At 39.8% G+C, this 21,581-nt stretch overlaps 1 protein-coding gene across 2 annotated transcripts in view; it reads left to right on the forward strand.

Annotated features, from left to right (window-relative positions):
- Window positions 1-11,973, forward strand: part of zzef1 (zinc finger, ZZ-type with EF hand domain 1) — a 76,044-nt gene extending 64,071 nt beyond the window's left edge. For both annotated transcript variants that reach the window (XM_017701730.2, XM_017701731.2), the window contains exons 52-54: window positions 3,632-3,782; window positions 6,649-6,720; window positions 9,121-11,973. In XM_017701730.2, coding sequence (XP_017557219.1) covers window positions 3,632-3,782; window positions 6,649-6,720; window positions 9,121-9,201 — 304 coding nt within the window. In that variant the 3' untranslated portion in view covers window positions 9,202-11,973. The remainder of the gene's footprint in view (window positions 1-3,631; window positions 3,783-6,648; window positions 6,721-9,120) is intronic.
- The last annotated feature ends 9,608 nt before the right edge of the window (window positions 11,974-21,581 follow it).

Below are 21,581 nucleotides of genomic sequence, written 5' to 3' on the forward strand. Positions count from 1 at the left end.
AGACAGAATGTATAATTCCGAGGGGTAAGGAGAGATTGGAAGATGGTCCTGAAAAATTAAATAGTATAGTTTTTAGTACTAAAAACTACATAAATATTATAAAATGGACCTCTATAGGAAAAAAATCAGCGCAAAACCTACAGAACATCTTCCAAAAGTTCAGTTTTTAGTGACCTAAAGTACCGTTTTTATGTGGGAGTGAAGTGTGTGTGCATTTGTGTGGGAGTGTGGTGTGTGCATTTGTGTTTGCATTTGTGTGGGAGGGAAGTGTGTGCATTTGTGTTTGCATTTGTGTGGGAGTGAGGTGTGTGCATTTGTGTGGATGGAAAGTGTGCATTAGTGCACAAACAACTCTGATATTGAATTGTAATTTATCCATGTGATGTAGACAAATATAAAGTTTATCACTTGGGCCAACAGTACTGACTTTGCTAAACAAAAGAAGCTTGATTTAAAACACTTTTAATGCTGTTATATTCAGTGAGCTCTGTTTTAGAAGTTGCCATGCTGAGCTTTTGCTGTGTTTCCTGCCATGTGTTTTCTGTAGTTAGTTGTCTAGTTCAGTAAGTCATGACAGTAATGAGTCTTACAAGGAACAAAAAAAATTAATGTGACGTTTTTCCATATTTTTAGTCAGATGATGTAATTGGGCAGAGCATCATCAAGGCAACTAACTGATAACTAGATTAGTTTCCAGTGATGTATATTTATTTATTATTAACATTATCAGTGATATTGATTAGTTGTTACAGCCCTAGCCTGCCTTATTATAACAGAATATAACAAAACACAATAATGGTTAGTATAAAAAGGTATGTCAAATGCATTCAAATGTGATCTTAAAGGTAACAATAACATGTTCCAACAAGCAGAATAAAAAACAACTTCAAAACATGTGAAATGGACTAATGTTTAGCGTAAGAATAACATGACAAAAACACCAAAAAAACTAATCAATGTGAAATGAATTCAGATGTGGTCTTTACTTTGAGAATATCATGTTATAACTAAAAGATTAAAGCTAAATAACAGAAACAGAAGCAGAAGCTCTATTCCCAGAGCTACAATACACTTGACTTCTACCTTCACAGCAAAACTGTCCTTTTAGGAAAACCAACAGAAATGATGGATCATCCAGTAGTGAAAAAATATGTTCCTTTTTGCTTACTTAGTTGCAGTCTTAACTGATGTAAATGCTGACCAGATGTCCTTCCAAAAATGCAGTGCTTACACAGCCTTATAAGACTAATACGTTTTTTAACACACTGGGTGTAAAAACAGCTCCAAAATCAACTTTACTCAACACTAAAACTTCAAAACACAAGTAAAAACACTGTGCTGTGTAGGGATGTCAACATTAACCTTTTGCTTAATCAAACAAAGCATAATAAATGTTTATTAAGGCTGACTGAGCATAAGCTATACACACCTAAGGCACATCAATTTAGATAGCAGCACTGCTCATCACTATCTGACAGGTGTTATTCACATTGCATAAGCAAACATGCGACACTGTGCAGCTTTATTCATTTTAGCTTTTGGAGTTTAAAAGCAGGCATTGTATTTTAAATACTCACAGTAAAGCAAGATTGTCATAACCAGATGGATTTAGGATGAATAATTAATGCATGTAATGAAAAACTATTATTGCAATCTTAAAGCCCCAGTATAAGTTTATACAGTACAGAGGAATGATTTTTTTCCATAATATTAAAGAGCTGCCTGCTTGGTCTGGTGGTTCTTCTCATTCAGGTTCTGCTGAAGCTGCGGTTGTATTGAAGTCATCTATTAAATTTACATCTTTTAACTCCTCTAAAACGCCCTTCCTGGTGATCATGTGAAAGTAGTCCCTCCTACTCGAAGCCTCATTCTGTCAGGTCAAGCCTGCACTCTGAGGACAACAGGTGCAGCTCAGCTTAGTGAAACAGAACCTCAGGCAACAACCCGAATTCTCACTCTCCATCGTTCTGCCTGCCTGAACTTCAATAAACACTTCTCTCATATTGTGAAACAAATCCCAGTTTCCCAAAAGTATGTAGACACTCCTCCTAATTAGAGAATTCAGCTAATTCAAGCCAGCTACATGTTTAAAGCAACAAAAGCAGATTGCAAGCATTTGATGGTAATATGAATAATGGATCCTATCAGTTGCCCTGCGATGGACTGGCGACCTGTCCAGGGTGTATCCTGCCTTCCACCTGATGACAGCTGGGATAGGCTCCGGCACCCCCCTGCGACTCTGAGGGAGAAGCGGCTTAGAAAATGTGTGTGTGTGTGTGTGTGTGTGTGTGTGTGTGTGTGTGTGTGTGTGTGTGTGTGTGTGTGTGTGTGTGTGTGTGTGTGTGTGTGTGTCTGTGTGATTCTATCAGGAAATTCTACAGGAGAATGTCAAGGCATGCCTCCATGAACTGACGCTAAACAGAAGGAAGATCTTGCAGCAAGACCTACCTCTTAATCACACCAGTCAGTCTACCGGAGAATAGTTGATGCAGAAGAATATTCTGGAAATTCAGTTACAAAATGTTTGGTTGAAGTCATTGCTGATCAGAGAGGTCAGACCAATTACTGAAAGCAGAGATTCATAAACTTTTGTTAACAAAGATATTTGTTAACGTTGGATCAGTTTGGTAAACAAATGGCTAAATATTATGAATATCTGAGTTATTCTGATTTAAATGAAGACCTGATCACATTTTAGGTCACCTTAATGTCGATATTCAGATCATTTGAAGGGGTTCGCAAACGTTCAGGCATCTCTGTATAGGTTTGGGTAATGTGGTTAACCTGTATCTAGGGTAGTGGTTTTCAACCTGTGGGCTGTGGTGATTTTTTTTTTTTTTTTTTTGGTTGGTTGGTTTGTTTGTTTTTTTTAACCCCAAAATTAATCACGAGTTAAAGATATTTAGCCACATAATCAGGCAAAATACAAATAATTTTGTTGTGGTAATTATTTGACCTAAATATTTTGGTCAGGCTTAATGATTAGTCTGGAAAGGCTTTTGTGGTCAGTAGCATGGGTCAAGAATTGCAAAAAGTTGGGAATACCTGCTAAAAGTTTTATACATGGGTTATCCTGATTACCTCATTGGTAGTTGTGTATGTGTGTGTAGCAGTCTTGGTTATGACCTTTTGTGTGTGTGTGTGTGTGTGTGTGTGTGTGTGTGTGTTTGCACACATTTGTGTTTGAGGTATCTGCTTCTCAGATTTACAAAGCTTTTGCATAAAACACTGTCCTCATGCTTCCTCCCTTGATTGTTGCCATGACAACAAGGTCACATGCCATTGAGACGATTTGCATGTTTTCCATGGTGTCTGGACTCCACGACACAATCAGCCCCACACGCTGTGTGAGAGTGTGATCTAAAATGAGGACATTATGGTCTGTGGTGTCAAATGGCTGTGGAGGAATAGGCCATGCAAAAAAGTCCACCTGCCCTCCTGTGGCTGAGAATGATGCCATAGTAAACCAGGCCACTGAATTATGTGGGATCCCTCAGCCTGAAATTATCTTTTTCTTTTTACTATTTATGTGTGTTTGTGAGACCTAGCAGTGCACACCGGGAGATACCACACCCTGTGTATTCTTAATCTTGTTCGTGACCAACAAACGCTATGTGTGTGTGTGTTCCAGGGGCTGCGATTTGACCCTCCTGAGGCCCCTATGGCAGCTCTTCACCACCATGGAGAGTGGTGTAAGTCAGGACCCCACCAGCATCACTGTTCTTCTGCCTCTTCATCGTGCCCTTACTGAACTCTTCTTCATTGCTGAGGCCAAGGCCATGGTGAGTGATACAATCTTGCAGCTATTTATAGTAGTAGTAGTGGTAGTACCAATAGTAGTACTAGTAATAATAATAATTATATTCATAGTAATAACAATAATTTGTTGAATTTATAAAGTTTGAATATACATATATGAGCTTTCCCAAACTCAAGAACAGTTCCAAGTAACAGCAAACAACACACACACATACACACACACACACACACAGTTTCTCTACCTGCCAGTTAGAAAATACAACCCTGACTGCAGTGAATAGTTCCCTGGATTGTGACCTTGTAGGACTTTGCTGTTGAGATGCAAAGGTCTTGGCTGTTACACACCGAAACTCCACTGTTACACTCCACTCTGCTGCTGCAGTAAAAAATCCTAGGTAACATCTTGTAAAATCCACTACCATAGTAAAAAAAAAACGTCCCAGCTTAGTCCTGGCTCACAATCTAGTTCAACTCCGCTATCACAGCAAGAAGTGTCCTGGCTCACAATCTAGTTCAACTTCGCTATCACAGCAAGAAGTGTCCCGGCACAAGGCCTAGTCAAACTCTGCTCCAGTAGTGACAATTGTTCCAGCTTAATGGCCTAGTAAAACTCCACTGAGAACTGTACCAGCTTGCCATCTAGTCAAACTCTGCTACTGTGGTAAAAAGCATCCTTAAAAACACTACTACAGAAGAGTATGCCGGATCATGATCCAGTGAGACTCCTCTACCATAGCAAGAAGTGTACCCGATCGTGGTCTAGTCAGATTCTGCTACCACAGTAAGAAGTGTCCTGGCTCACAATCCAGTCAAACTCCCCTACCACAGTATGAATTTTCCCGGCTCACAATTCAGTCAAACTCCCCTACCACAGTAAGAAGTGTCTCGGTTCACGATCGTCAAGCTCCCCTACCACAGTAAGAAGTGTCCATACATCTCTGAAAGGGAGAATGGTCAAGTGTGAGAGCAATGAAGTGAATATAGTAATATATTGAGATATATATTGAATATTAGAGAGTCTTTTGGGGTGAGAGTAGCCTTTAACCTTGGTTTAGCCTTTAGGATAGCAGCTTGCTGGCAGGATGAGTATGTCCACTGAAATCTGTGGCTCCACAGCTGCTGCATTTAGCATGAATGACTAATATTTACTAAACTCCAGCAGAGTCTGATGCTCAGAGATAATAGTGCAAGTGTCGAAGCACATATAAGACAAAGTACTTCAGAAATTCACGAGTGAAACAACATTGAGCAGTTTTTGCTGAACCAAAGATGCTGCTGCATGCTTACATGTATGCATCACATTGTTTAGGAAAGATAATTATCACTTAACTAATGATTAATGATAATGTTGGAGACACATCAGTGCCTAAAAATCTACCTTATAAATAACTATAGCTTTTTATCCATCACATTACAGTTATGATGCTCAGTTCTGTTCTTTGTTCTGTTGACTTAACTCCAGGTGTAGAGACAAGGTCTTTGAAAGGTTGTTCATGGTAACATTTTGACATTAGACACAGGTGCAAACCTTATGCTAAACACTTTGTTGATTTATACACTGTCTTGCTCTTGTTTCTCTTTTTCACCTACTAATCTGAACATTTTGGCACCCATTTTTGCATTAAAAACAACAGTAATGAGAGACTGAACCATGTAACTGCTGACAAAGAACATAGCATGAATGTCTTGGAGACTTTCCGCTTTCATCAAAAGGAAAAATTCAGCAAACCGTGAACCTTTTTCCATAGATGGCATTAAGGCCGGTGCAGCTGTGCTAAAAAAGTGACGCTTTAAACAGAGAACTAGGAGATGAAGAGGAGTCTGGCTTGAATCAGGAGGATGTCTCCTGCAGGACATTTTTCTGTCCCCATCCTACTTTTAGTCTTTCTGTAAACAGTGTAAGCTTGCAAGCATCAGCAGTTCTTATCTTGCTGAGAGCAAGCCTTGCTGTCCTCCATTTCGGAACTTGTGAATATATTCAGCAAGAAAATGGAAAATCACTTGGTTGGCATGCTGTCGTCTTGGGGCATTTTCACACTTGAATATTATTAAATGCTTGACTCATCCAGGACCAATTCTGGGCTCATTTCGGGGAGGCGCTCATCATCACATGTTTTTCCATGTTTCTTCTGAACTGTGAACTGATTGTGCTGATTGTTCCATCTGTGGACATTTTTGGAAAATGGTAGATAAGTCCATCCATTTTTGCTGGTAAAGAGATGGCAGTTGTTGGCTTATGTCTTTACCATCATCCCGTGGCCCTGGCTTAGTGCCTGAGTGGAAGTGTTCATATTTAATAGTTAATAACTTAAAGATGGGGAAGCACAAAGTACATAAAAGCAGAATAAAAACATGAAAAGAAACCTGCACTGTAGGAGTAAGATACAAGTTTAGAGCTCGGATGACAAGAGAAATGTTTTTAACCTGGCTTTAAAATTAATTTGGAATTTTTCAGTTTGGAGCTTCTAAGCTCTTCTGGCAGTTTTCGTTGTATGCTAAATGTTGTTTCATTGTGTATAGTTTGGACTCTGCTACCTGACCTGTATCCATGGATTTAGACCTATTATACAACTGTAAGCAGCTGTCTTATAGGGGTGTCACGATGAGTGGAACAAAAGAAATGACGCACACTGACTTGGTAAAATGTCTGGTTCCACTGACTTACATTACAGGAGAAGGAAAAAAACCTTCTTTACTTTTAAAGTTACCATTTTGGAAATATGAGGTTATTAAGAAGAGACTGAGTAGTTGATAAATAAAAATAATGGATACCAGTATAATCAATAATGACAGCTATGATTATGTTTTGCTAGGGATCTTTGCTAGCACTCACAGCTCATCAGTGGAGTAACAGCTTGCATAATCTTTCTTTTTTTCTCTGTCCATCAGGAACAGGGCATTCTGCAGGAGTATCTACTCGCTCTCACCACCAACGAGCAGCTCCTCACACGCACAGCTCAGGTAAGCCTACATTACGCAGCCTACATTTTTTTTTTAGTACCCACTTTTCATTTATGTTCTGAACACCCTGGCCAAAGGACATTTTGTTGATCTTCTGAGTGAAAAAAGTTAACACATCCTCTACATAGAACAGTGATTTTTATGCAGATTTTAGTGCCAAAATCCTCATAAGAAGTGCTCCTATCTGTTTGTATGAGGGAAGACCTATAAATCCCAAACTAAATGCCACCTTAACATATGAAAAACATTTAACATAACTGACACAGTCTGACAAAAACAACCTTAAAAGGGTGGACCATTTTTGTCAAATAACACACCAAAGTCTTTTTCATGTTCTGGCTACTGCACATATCTCCGAGGGTGAGCTGTGAGCTTTTCCCACTTAAACAGGAAGCCAAATGGCCCATTTTATCAAAACGCAGGACTTTATTTTGTGAAGTCTTCCTATTCATTTTTAAATTATGACTTCTCTTCCTTTATAACACATTGGAATAGTTTCATTCTGTAAAAATTATATGAAGCCTGCATTTACCCAGTGAAAAAAACATTATTGAATTATGCATTGTGACTAAGCTTATTTTGTCCACACATAAAGCCATAACATAATTCACTGCTTTTAAATAGGGAAAAAAATCATTTGAGGAGCCAGTACAGATGTGATCAGTTGCACCTAACTAAACAAAATAGTGTGATTAATCACAATGACTTATTTTCATCTTTTAAGACATTATATATGCCTATTCTCTATATTAGAAATATTCTCTATTTTGAGTGTTTGCTGCCCTTACCATCCGCTGCTACTTTCTCCCCACTTCTGGAGGTGATAAGACACCCAAACACTGCAGCGTTAACCATTTTCCATCAAAACAGCCCTAGTGCTTGCTTATATTTCCTGAAAACGTAATTAGACGGTGTTTCATCAGCCAGCCATGTTATGCCCATTTGGTGTTTTGTTCTCATTGCTGCCTTTGTGCCAAACAATGATCATTCAGCTCAGTGCAGCAGCTCGTCTCCTCAGTTCAGTTTTAATAACAAAAATCCTTTTTTTGTTTTCTGTTGGTTCAGCATTGACCTCATCTGTGTGAAGATGTTCATAGCAAGTTGAACCAGATCCAGAATTGCCTTCGGTTACATCAGTGTTTGCAGCCACACGTCTAATTCAGTTTGGTTGCTGAAAAAAAACAACTGTGTTTGTGGAGCTGAGTGGAGAGGAAAATTTTTTTGATTATTCTTTATATATGAATTAAGAAGAAAATACATGAATACAGAACTTTGCTGAAACCAGAGACCCTTCATTTACTTGATTTCCAGGAAAAACAAGTACAAAGAAAGTTATTCATTATTTCAGATATTTTTGAGAAGGATTGATAGAAGATAATGATGAAGAGTTTCTTTCACTGTGAGAAGACCACCCAACGCTATGAAAGGATGTTTAGCTGTCAAAAGGAAAGGAACTAGACAGCAAAGAAGAAAACTTACAAATCAAACAAAGAAACTGCTGATATTCTCAGAACAATGGACTGACCATCCTAGGGTCCAGACCATCACTGAATGTGTAGGATAGCTTGGATGTGAGGACATGAGGAGCAGAAAACGCAAGCAAGACTGAACTTTGGAGGTGTAGAAAAATATCCCTACAGATTTCTTTGAAACGTTTAAAGGAAGTCTGAAAAGAATGGAAGATATAGTAAAGACAAAGGATGGACACACTAAATACTGAAAAGCTGAATATTACATAATATTTTTTTAAAAATAAATATTTGAAAAATAAATAACTTGTATTTTCATGTCTGTTTTAAGTGGAAATGTAATAAATGAAGGGTGGTCTTTTTTGCATGGTACTGTACTGCTAGTGTCTGTTCGTATTTTGTGTATGTGTGTGGGCTGTGGTTTACTCTAATGCATTTAGTAATAAGCTCCTATTAGCCTGCGTGGTCCGGCGAAGCTGATCAGCAGAGGTGTGAAGAGTGCTGCGCTGTGTGGATAATGTGTAGGATGGCACTAAATACAGTGAAGTCTGTCTCTGTGCAGTGTTAGACAACTGTCAGCATTTACTCTGCAATGCACTGTTTTCTGACTTTGTGCCTGAGTAATTTCACACCAAACAGTTTTGCTTGTATGTTTCTGGCCTGAATAACTGTGGACATTATGACACTCGGGCGTTATGAAATAATAATTGTGGCTGTGTGTTTGTGTGCGTGTCTTTGTGTGGGTGTTATTTATTTCTTTTTTCTCCATTTTAAGGACCACAGGTGTGTAAAACAGTTTGATGAATTGCCTGCAATACTTTGCATAATCATGTGTCTCATTCTTTTTTTTGCTCTCTCTCTCTCTGCCTTTCTTTCTATCTTTCCCTTTTGCCCCCCTTTCTCTCTTTCTCTCTCTCTCTCTATTGTGCAGGCCCTGAAGAACATCGCTGCCATCAGTTTGGCCATCAATTACCCAAATAAATCCACCATGCTGCTGAACCTTTCCCCCTGAGTGCTAGCGAGCCGGGACTGCCAGCGCAGTGTCCTCTCGTGGCCACATTAGTGAGGCAGGTAATGGGTGCACCAGGAGAGCCCCTCAGAAAGTCTTCCAGAATCATCGCCCATAAACCGGAGCCACTCCCCTGCGTTCTAACAGGAACAGAGCGAAGAGTTATCTCCCCATCATTTTTATTGGTAATGGTTGGTGATTTCAGGGGATTTCAATGGAAAGGCTCCCGTAACCGTGACTTTTTGCCTTAGGTGAGACCAAGGATTTCCGAAGACGGTGAGGGGGAGAAAGCTGTGCAGCATTTTGTTTTGCTTTTATGTTTTTTTCCTTTCTTTTCATTTTTGTATGCTCTCTTAATTTATCTGCTTTACTTGAAGCCCCATCGAGTGCTTAAAACAGGTCATCACAGTGTGCCAAATTTCCCACAGGTCTTTCTTCCATTTATTTATGCTCATCTTTTTTCATCATTGAAAGGGGAAAAAAGAAAAAGGAACGCACTCTGGGTGAGACAATCGATCATAGTGAAAGCAGGTCACCTTTCCTTGCTTCACACACACTCTTCCGCCTCTCTCTGTGGACACATGCCGCCTAAAAATACGAGCGTGCAGTCTCATCCGTCAGCGTGGCCCGAGACTTCAGCTCAGACGAAAACTCCAAAACGAAGCGGCACATACCACAAACTTCTCTGCTCGAATAGCCACTTGAACTTCAAGACCTTTGACACCATTAGAAGAGGCGAATGTAAAGGAACAGATTTTGTCTTTTCTTTTAAATTTGAATGTTCACTCCGTCTGTATACTGTAATCTAGTAGCCACACTTGAAACACCACATTCAGTCGTCATTTGACGTAACAGTTTGGGATATTATTTTGAGGTGCCATGCAGATACCACAGGCACCCTTCAGCTGGTCAGTCATAACTAGATTGGTCTTGGGTCAGTTACAATGGGTATAGAAGGTAAATATGAAAATAATACCCCCCTGGCTTGAGCTCTTTGAAAGGTCACAGGCTAACCTCCAGTGACCTAATTTAAATTGAATTCACACTAAAGGGTGGTTTAAGTGATGTCGTTTCCTAAATTGAGAGAGGGTCACTTTGTCTCACTGTTCTGCGTCTTGGTGTAGCACTTGGTGTATAATGTATGCAACACACATCTGCATGGAGTTTGACATTCAAAGTCTGATTTCATTCGAGTAGAACTGTCACTCAGTACAGATATAAGCTGAATTCATTCTCTTTGGCTGCGCTGAATGTTTCCAAACCTGAAATGCTACTGAGAGAGTTGTTCTGGAGAAAGTATATGTAGAGCTCGAGAATTGATCACTTGTCTGCTGAAGTGGCTCTTAGATGATGCTGTTTTTGACCACAAGGTACGTGGTGCAGTGACTATATATAATAATAAATAGAAGCCTATTTTCCACATGCAGGTGGTCGTAATCTTAATGTGGAAGCTTCGGCCTCCAAGTGCTCGAAAAACAGCCAAACCTAGCTTTTCTACTATATTGGATGAATATAAATGGTCAGTTGTGAATAAATATGGTTCTCCTTCGTGGGTGCTCATCATAGAAACGTGGAACCTATATGCACAGTTAGGCACAGTGCTTTTGAGTGTGTTACTCACTGAACAACAATGAAAGAAGCACGCTTAAGAGTTTGAAAAGGCTTCATCTGAATACCCCCTCTAGTCAAAAATGCTAATGTTGCTAACATTGAGTGAAAACCAATAGCAACCAATTAACAATTTTAGAGACAGTGGCTACTAGTTTGTGTTTATGCTTGGCCATATTAGCAAGTTGGAAAATAGTTTCTTTCTGAATTGGAGAGTTAGATGAGCGTCTCGTTGAGGGAACTGATTTTAATAGTATAGGCAATGAGCTGGCAGTAGGGTTTCATTCGTTTATGATATTTGTTTTCTTTTCCCCCTGAAACCAACAGATCTTTTCATGGTGCACCTTAATCACATGTATGTTAATCATAATTACAATTATAATGCTTATTTTGATTTGGTTTTATTTTAGTGGGTAAAAGTCAGCAAAGATGGTTATTAATGCCAAAGAAAGCATCCGACACACTAAAAAGTTGCGACTCGTCATCAAGAACATCCATAGTTCCATTAATCTTGGTCGTATAACAGGATAGTGTGCAACTAAAAAAATAGGTTATTCTGAAAATTTTTTATTTTTTGACTTTGCAGACTGACTTGGCTGTTTGTTAAAGCGACGACCGAGACTGGCATGAAGGTTTGACAAAGACCCTTCAGTCTTCAGTGATTTTGTTTACACAAATGCTAGTTATGGAGCGTTAGCCACTTCCCAGTGCCTGAACTCCAGTTTCATGACGGCTGCCAGGTGGAATTCCCGTCTCTCGAAGCCTCAGATATTAACAAGCGTGCCTATGTTTGAAACGAAGCAATCTTAATTTAAGATGAATCGTATGCTAGTAAGAGAATTTCTCAGCAGTTATATTTTTAAAATAGAACTATATGGCTTGATTTGAAGCATCTTTTTATTTTCACGAATGTCTTTTTTTCCATTACTTTGACGTTTAATTTGAATTGACATGGATTGAATGTATATAGCTGTGAATAATAATGATAATAATTGCACATATAGGAATACAAATCTTTCATATCAGCTCTCTCCCCTAAATAAATATCAGAATGATTTAATATATTGTTCTTGGTTGACACTTTGATTTTTGTATGCCATGGCACTTAAAAAAAAAAAAAAAAGATTTGAGTTTATCTGTAATTCGTTTTTAATTAAAATGCTATTATGATGCACTAGTATGCGTCCCTGTTTTGATTTTCCAAACTGGATGAGAATTCCTTTCATTGCAATTTTGGTAAAGAAATATGTGCAGTAATTGATCATTTTCTGGAGTAAAGCATAACCCTAAAAGTGATTTAGTACAGCAGTGGGCAAAATTCAGAGACAACCTTTCATTAAGTGCAAGTTATTATCCCAGCAGTCCAAGTATAATGTAGGATATAATATATCAAATCTGTCCGTATTTACTTTGTCCACTCTTTTGTGCACCTACTGCCAATTGAACTGTTCCATCCTTTCAGTCTGAAAACTAACCAGTTACAGCTGCATCCTTCCAACAAAAGCTGCTTCCAAAGGACAATATGTTCTCTTTAAATAAGACCCTAACATTCACACAAGCAAACTACTCAAAGTCTACTCAACTGCCTTGTCATTTTCTCGTGTCCATTTAACATGGCTAAAGGAAATATTTCTGAGGAGTTTAGATAGAAAATAATCAAAGAAAAGTCTCCTGAAAAGAATGTAAGCCATAGAAAACATTGTTATTAAGGCTTCTGTATTTTTTTTGGTTAAATTAATAACTTGTACTTAAGGGCTGTTTTGCCTGGAAGGTCAACAAAATGAAGTGTGACTTTGGCATGGTAGATTCCTGTGCTTACTGCTGCTGAGATGTGAATTTCTTTGCCTGTTCATCCATGTAGAAATGTTCAATTCACTTTCAAGGAGTTTTCTTTTTATTCTTTCGTTCATGCTTTTTTCCCCAGTGTCTCATAAGCACCTTCTATGAAAGCTGATATTATTGTTAAGAGGCCTTCAACATCCCGAAGATGACCTACACCAGCACTTTCTTCTCCTTCATGTCTCACATGACACACATGTTCAGACTAAGCAAGCACACAATTCCACCCTCTATACCAACACCTCAAATGCAAAGCAAATAGTTCTGTCAGCCTTTTCTGCCCTCCTAGAAGGTAAACCATCTGTTGCATTCTACTACTGAATCCCAACATCCCCTATAGTGTAGCAATCCATTTTATATATACACTGCTCAAAAAAATAAAGGGAACACTCAAATAACACATCCTAGATCTGAATGAATGAAATATTCTCATTGAATATTTTGTTCTGTACAAAGCTGAATGTGCTGACAACAAAATCACACAAAAATCATCAATGGAAATCAAATTTATTAACCAATGGAGGCCGAGATTTGGAGTCACACACAAAATTAAAGTGGAAAAACACACTACAGGCTGATCCAACTTTGATGTAATCTCCTTAAAACAAGTCAAAATGAGGCTCAGTATTGTGTGTGGCCTCCACGTGCCTGTATGACCTCCCTACAACACCTGGGCATGCTCCTGATGAGGTGGTGGAAAGTCTCCTGAGGGATCTCCTCCCAGACCTGGACTACAGCATTCGACAACTCCTGGACAGTCTGTGGTCCATCTGTGGACGTCGGGCCCTCATACCATCCTCATGGAGTCGGTTTCTAACAGTTTGTGCAGACACATGCACATTTGTGGCCTGCTGGAGGTCATTTTGCAGGGCTCTGGCAGTGCTCCTCCTGTTCTTCCTTGCACAAAGGCGGAGGCAGCGGTCCTGCTGCTGGGTTGTTGCCCTCCTACGGCCTCCTCCACATCTCCTGGTGTACTGGCCTGTCTCCTGGTAGCACCTCCAGCCTCTGGACAATACGCTGACAGACACAACAAACCTTCTTGCCACAGCTCGCATTGATGTGCCATCCTGGATGAGCTGCACTACCTGAGCCACTTGTGTGGGTTGTAGAGTCCGTCTCATGCTACCACGAGTGTGAAAGCACCACCAACATTCAAAAGTGACCAAAACATCTGACAGAAAGCATCGGTACTGAGAAGTGGTCTGTGCTCCCCACCTGCAGAACCACTCCTTTATTGAGTGTCTTGCTAATCTTCATTGAGAGTCTTGCCAATTGCCAATAATTTCCACCTGTTGTCTATTCCATTTACACAACAGCTGTGAAATTGATTGTCAATCAGTGTTGCTTCCTAAGTGGACAGTTTGATTTCACAGAAGTTTGATTTACTTGGAGTTCTATTGTGTTGTTTGTGTTCCCTTTATTTTTTTGAGCAGGGCAGTAAAGCCACGTGTTGCCGCCCGCTTGGTTAGTCCTAACCAATAGGAGAGTTCGCTTAGTCATATCTACCGCAATACCACGGACAAACACAGTTCCTGATTGGTCAGTTTTCCACTGGGCCTTTCAGTAAATTATCCCTTTTGCATTTTCTAGTTTCTCTTTGAGGTCCTAGAAGGCCCTGAGGTTTTTCCCTCCGATAGTAAGCTACTTTCTTGCTTCCTAATGTTGCCTCTCCTTCATTTCCTTCCCTCATTCTAGCCATCCATGCATAGAGAATGAATGGGGGATGTGTCATGGTCCGACTCACCACTGCTGCTGCTGATATTTGGAGTGATAATAAAATCGGAGGAAGAAATATTGGATAAGATGCTGATGATTCAGTGCAGTTCCTGCACTTGAGCAGCCCCCTCATTTCTGACTCAGTCAGCCTCTCTCTCTCTCTCTCTCTCTCTCTCTCTCTCTCTCTCTCTCTCTCTCTCTCTCTCTCTCTCTCTCTCTCTCTCTCTCTCTCTCTCTCTCTCTCTCTCTCTCTCTCTCTCTCTCTCGCGCGCACGCTCTCTCTCTCGCTCTCCCTCTCTCCCCCTGTGAGAAGGAACCCACAGCTGAGATTGCGGAGTGGGATGATGATGATCGTGGTGAAGATGTCATCAGAAGGGGACGTATGGTGGTGGGTTAAATGAATTATAAATAACCTGTGACACTATGACAGTGTGAAGCTTGATCACAGCACCCATGCCTCAAATCCCACCCGGGAGAAGGAGGAGTGCTAACGTCGGAACTTCAGAGTTCATTCTGCGCATGATTTGGCCTTCAGGATTAGTTTGTCTTACATGGCAGTTAATCTTTGAGGTTGTCCTTGTTGGCCGTTTGGTGGACTAAGCAGTATTGCTGGGTTGATATGTTAAACTTTGTATCAGCATCTATGATCCATATAATATTGCTGAATACACAGTAAAGTTGACCCTTCAGTGTTAGCTATTGAGTACACTTCTTAAGATAGAAGCATTGCATTACTGCCCTTTGAAATCATGGGGAGAGTTTAAGTTCTTTTGAAATGTTTTATTTTCGCACCTTTCAGTTAAAATCACTTTTTTTTCAGAATTAGCACGAAATTTAATAGCTGAGATCTAAACAATGTCATTTAAAGTGGGTTGGTATAAAATGTTCCATTCTACAAAACAAAACTTACCAATTCTGTTATAGTCACGGTGATGGTGATAGGAACCAGACGTCGGACGTGTTACATCTTAAGTCAATATAGAACTAGAAAAATACCTTTGTGTGGTGTTTGGGTCTGTGGGACATACTTTCAATGTTTATCAAATGAAAAATATATGCAATTTATTATTTCAACCTCAGATTGCATTGGCTTTGTTTGTTTTCTGTGAAGAACACATAATAGTAACAACTCATTTTCAGTGACTGAACACCCCTACACTATATTACACATGGTGTTGGGGTGAACCTGCAGGAATAAATGTGTTGAGGTGCAGTGTCCCTTCACTCTGTTCTCATCCTACATGGCCTGCTGTTAGCGTGTGTGTGAGTGAGAGAGAGGGTGGATAACATGGACAGGCTGCTGACTGGCTACAGTTGCTAAAGGAGAACCCAACACTGGCCACTTGTTATATTTTAAACCTCTGGTATTTTTACATAAATTGTTATGGTTATAATATAAAAAAGCAATAATGCGGTGGATCCACACATAAATACCACAAAAGGGTCAACATTAAACCAGGTAATCGCTAATACGCTAATAACCATACATTTTATATAACCGTACATTGGTGAATGTACTTAATTTCTGTGAGCTTGAAACACTTCAGTAATTCATTTCTGCACTGAGAATAGTCCACCAACCAAAAATATCAACAGTATTGTGTTCACTGATGAAGGACTAGAGGATGACCAACGCAAACTGTGCAGCAGCTACTGTCTCTCACTTTACATATACAGGGTGAACCAACAAGGTAGGACAGTGAGTGGACATAGTGTTTAAAAACTCTGCTGTCTGTTTCACTCATACCAATATAACACGTCACCACCACATCAGTGTCACTGCAGTGCTGATAATGATCAACCACCCAGGAAATACCTGCTATGTGGGGGTCCTGACCGTTGAAGAACAGGATAAAAGGGAGCTAACAAAGCTTGCAGAGAAATGGACAACAGTGCATAATTGTAGAACTAGAAAGTCACCTTTCGTGTATCTGTACTTTACTGAAGTTTTTATTATTTTGGGCGACTTTTTACTTTCACTCCACTACATTTTAAGAAATCTATTGTTCCTTTTGGTTTATCTGTGCATAAAAACTTAACATGTCAAAACGAAAGAAGTGCAAAGCAAGAACACCAATCAGGGCACAGCGGTCACTTTATCCTGAGCTTCTTTTGACCTGTTGGTCATACTGACCCAGTGCAGCAGCATAGCTTTTTGGGAGTGTCTATTTAACATAAATGATTAATTAACTTTGTGTAAACAGACCACAATATAGAAATATGTCCACAGATGCAGTTGTGACTGACGCGTCTTTTTCATTTTATAGTATGTTTATGAACAGAGACCTACAGATGCAATACAGTAAAGGAAAACTCATTTGTGAACCTTAAAGCAAGTTTTAATTAAGCTTAAACTTGTAACTAAGTTAAATTAAGTTAATTAATCTTTTAGTACTTTTACTTTTGATACTTAAGTACATTTGAAGGCAAATACTTTTGTACTTTTACTGGAGTAATATTTTACCTAGGGTATCTCTGACTCAGTGCATGCTTTGTGTACTTCGTCCGCCACTGCATTTTTGGCCTCACCAGTAGACGTATGTTCCTAATGCAGCTTTTTGTGGAATATTGGCTTAGTTTTCCATTAGTTTTGCAACAAAAAATTGCTCTAGATCTAAACATCTTTCAGTGTCTTTAATATGTGAACACGTTCATTTATTGTATACATTCCTGACAAAACTTTTGAAGTGCACGGTCTAAGAAGACCCTTCTTAACAAAAGCTAAATTTTCTGCAGTGATGTATGTGAGACTGAAGCACCAGTGCCAGAATGCCATACTGCAAAAGGTTCCAGATCCTGCGGATGCAGCAAGAGAGATTACAGCACGGTGTGGTGACGTCGTTGGCAGGGTGCCATCGGGTCAGTGCTGAGCTTCGACTTTCTGTTCTTCATCAGATGCTCTGCTTTTGCTTTATGACCTAGCACTGACATGGAGCAGTCACATTCTACCCAGTGCATTACTAGAAGAATTAGGGAGAAGGCCCAGGCTGGATTCTGGCTTTTGTAGCCCTCCTTTAAAACTTCATGGAACTTTGCATTGCGTTATGTTCAGCGGGGTATCTTAGACAGATCCTAATGCTCAGAGAGAAATGTCGGAAAGTCAGAGGGTTCTATGGTCCCCCCACTCCTCCCCCCATTACTCAGTGCAGTGCTAGCCAACATGGTCATCAGTTGACTGACGTTGTTAACTGATGTGATGGAATTGGCAATAAATTAAATCTCAGTCCAAAATGGCACATTTGCAAGCCTGCATGGTGTCCATTTCACATTTTGGTGTTTAAAGGGGTGCTTGTTGGTGCCCTCTGTGCCCTTACTGTGACCTTCAGCAAGGACCACAATAATGTGGACTCCTATTACCCTAAATTCCATGAGACACAGGCTAGCACCAGTTAAAGTTGAGGTGATTTTCAGATGTGAATGAATTGAATTTGTTTATTAATGTATCATTGAGCTGCATTCTGCTTGTAATCCTGAATTTAGATGCAGTAGACAAGCAACTTAACTCATTTAAACGAGTATGACCAGTATGCAGCCACAACTGTGTTTACAGCTGCTAAGACAGAACATGTATGGTGTAACTGATGTTGGTTGGTTAATAGGAACAGAATGGGCGAGCCAACCAATCAGAGCACACTTGGCTCATTGGGAGGCGGGACTTAAAGATGCAGGAGCTCCAACCTAGGGTAAATGGAGATGTACAGTATGGGGAAAAAATATATAATGTTTCTGGAAAATGAAAGCATGTAAAACTATTCTAGAAGACCCCCCAAATAAAATTATGAACATTGAAAATGAGCAGGATAGGTCGCCTTAAAGGACCTACATTACAGCAGAAATATAGAATTCTCTAAAGAACAGTGGGATCACAGCTTTCCCTCAAAAGCTGGTAGGGCTTTGTGTTTTTAGGAAATCTGTGTGTCTCTCTCACCTATCTCATGTCAAACAGCAACTGAGGAGGATCTGAGGAAAGCTGCAGCTGTTTGAGTTCTGCCTCTTTCTCCCTAGTTTTAGTCTCCTGACACGTAACCAGAAAGAATAGCACAAATCTTATTCTTCAGTGTGAGAGAAAAATCAGTATATATACAACACATACGCACACACGCTCATCTTCTATGCCACTTATCTTTCCGAGTGGCAGGGAAAACTGGAGACTGTCCCAGCAATCACTGGGTGGAAGGCAGGATACACCCTGGACAGGTCACCAGTCCATCGCAGGGCTATATATACAACCACATTTCCAAAAAACGTTGGGACACTGTGCAAAATGTAAATAAAAACAAAATGCAATGATTTGCAAATCATTTAAACCCTATATTTCTTTGAAAAAAGTACAAAGACAACAAATGTTGAAGAAATTTGATTGTTTCTTGAAAAATATTTGCCCATTATGAATTTGATGCCAACAATACGTTCCAAAAAAGTTGGGACGGGGGCAACAAAAGTCAGGTAAAGTTGTGTACTGCTAAAAAGACACCTGATGGTTAATTGGCATCTTAGAGACGCTGAGTCTCTCAGAAGTAAAGATGAGGAGGGGTTCACCACCCCATGAAAGACTGCGCGATCAAATAGTGCAACAATTAAAGAATAACATTTCTCAACATAAAATAACTTTTGCTGTTTATTTACAGTACATGATATCATCAAAAGATTCAGAGAATCTGGAGAAATCTCTGTATGTAAGGGACAAGGCCAAAAACCAGTATTTGCTGGCCGTGATCTTTGAGCTCTCAGGTGGCACTGCATTAAAACCAGACACAACTCTCTAGTGGAAATCACTGCATGGGCTCAGAAACACTTCTGAAATCCACTGTCTGTGAAAACCTTTCATCACTGCATCCACAAAATGCAAGTTAAAACTCTAAAATGCAAAGAAGAAACCGCATATAAACAGAATCCAGAGACTCTGGACCCGAGCTCTTTTAAAATGGACATATCACATTAAAGTGGGATATCAGTGCACAGTTCAAAACCCAGTGTTCATGATGGTGTAGGGGTGCATTAGTGCACATGACATGGGTCATGTGCACATGTGTGAAGGCACAATTAATGCTGAGTGATATAGACATGTTTTGGCAATATATGCTGCCATCCAGACAACGTCTTTTTCAGAGAAGGCTTTGCATTTACAAGACAATGTCAAACCCCATTCTGCGTGTATTACAACAGCATTGCTCTGTATTAAAAGAGTCCAGGTACTAAACTGGCCTGCCTGCAGTCCAGACCTGTTACCACTGAAAACTTACCGCATTATGGAATGAAAAATATAACAAAGGAGACCCTGCACTGAAATCAGCTGAACACCTATATTACACAAGAATATTAGAGAAAACATATTACTTTCAAAACTACAGCAGTCTCCTCAGTTCCCATTTTTGTTTGCACACTATGTCTGCACATTTGCACTTTGTACTTTTTGTTCCTTGTTGCACCTTGATGTTCCTGGAGGAGCGTAATTTCACTCCGCTGTGTACCTGTACATAGATGGAATGATAATAAAAGCCTCTTGACTTGACTCTTGAAACACTTACAGAGTGCTGTTAAAAGAAGAGGTGATGAAACATGCCCCCGTCCCAACTTCTTTGGAATGTATTGTTGGCATCAAGTTCAATATGGGCATGTGTGAGTGTGTGCGCATGTGTGTATGTGTTTCAGGAGTGGAGCAGAGGTCTTGGTTGCTACGCTACGCTTTTTTCCCCCAAGTGTGTTGAAAATGAAACTGTGGTCAATTATTTGTCCTTCGTAAGAAAGCTGCAAAGAGGTTATTGGAACATCTCAGCAGGTGCAGTTTAATCACATGGCCAAAGCTAAGCCTTTACAGAGCAATGGCAAAATTTAATTCAGCACATTTGTAATCACACAGAACAGAGAACCTCAGAAAACTATCTTTGCCACCCTCCCCATACAAGCGTCCTGCTCATACACCCACACCAGTGATACAAGCTTTTATTCTCTTTCTTTCATTCCAGTGAGTAAACAAGACTCCTAAAGTCTAATCTGACAGCAGACATGACAAATGCAAAGAAACAGTGCCTAATGGTTCAGCAGAGATCCAGGCAGCTTGTTTTATGTATGCATTATTCATTATTTTTTGGAGGTTTCTCTAACTTATCCACATGTTCCATCAACAGAACATCTAAGCCGAGGATGAAATGGCTTCTCCACCCTGTGTTGAACCAGTGGCTTCTCCACCTTATGCAGCACTCTATATGTGAGGTTTGGATTCAGCCCCTATCATCGTAATAATGAGACCTACTTCCTGCCTCCCACCCGAGACAGTAAGGGCAGTGGGTGTCGTTTCCTACGAGACCTGCTTGATAATTGGCTCGTTTAAATAACCCACGAGAATGAGTCCTGTTCAACCTTTCAACCCAGATTTTGTAACATCATCGACGGCTGTGTCTGATTGCAGAGTGTGAAACACATGAGGCCAATCTGCCTTTTCTTCATGGACTCATTTGACTATAACAGTTCCATTATAGTGTTAAAGTGAGGGCTCGGCCTAAAGTCTAGTATAAACACTAGTACAACTTTAATCTTGGATACTCTTCATTAGGCTATGTGACACCTACATAAACATGTCATGACAGCTGGTATAGTTCTACATAAATGTTTATAAATGCTCATTCCAATAGGCCTCATCTGTCATAAAGGCTACTTTAGGCAAATGTTGATCAAAACTGGCAAATACATTTTTTAGTGAATGATGCCTATTGGAATAAGCTTTAATAAACATTTATGTAGAGCAGAATTCGGCAATCCAAAATGTTAAGAAGAGCCATTTTGTCCTTTCAACAGAAATCAAAACACCTTGAGAGCCACATGTTATGTCCATTTTGCCATCTTGGCTGTATATATGTTCAGTTTGTGCTAATGTACTATTATCAGCTAAAACAATATGACAGCGTAAAAACAAAAATGCAGATGTACTTTGTTCTGCTTTAAGCTTTAGCTGAGCTATAGCTACTTGTCTCATATCTCCAGCAGGAGACTTTTCCTAAAGCGAAGCAATAATCTTAATGTTCGACTTTTTACGAGGCTGAAGTCAGCTTCTCATTCACCAACTTCAATTTCTTGTGCCACCTTAAATGGTGCCTGTTGCACCAGAATGTAACTGCTGCACCATTTAAGGTGGAACTGGAAAAGTTGAGCGAAAAGCTCACTCCAGTGTCACTACTTTTTAGTGTTTGACAGTTTCTTGTTGCAGATTAAATGGATCAAAA

The sequence above is a fragment of the Pygocentrus nattereri genome, chromosome 23, assembly GCF_015220715.1.
Source record: "Pygocentrus nattereri isolate fPygNat1 chromosome 23, fPygNat1.pri, whole genome shotgun sequence".
NCBI classification, from domain to species: Eukaryota; Metazoa; Chordata; class Actinopteri; order Characiformes; family Serrasalmidae; genus Pygocentrus; species Pygocentrus nattereri.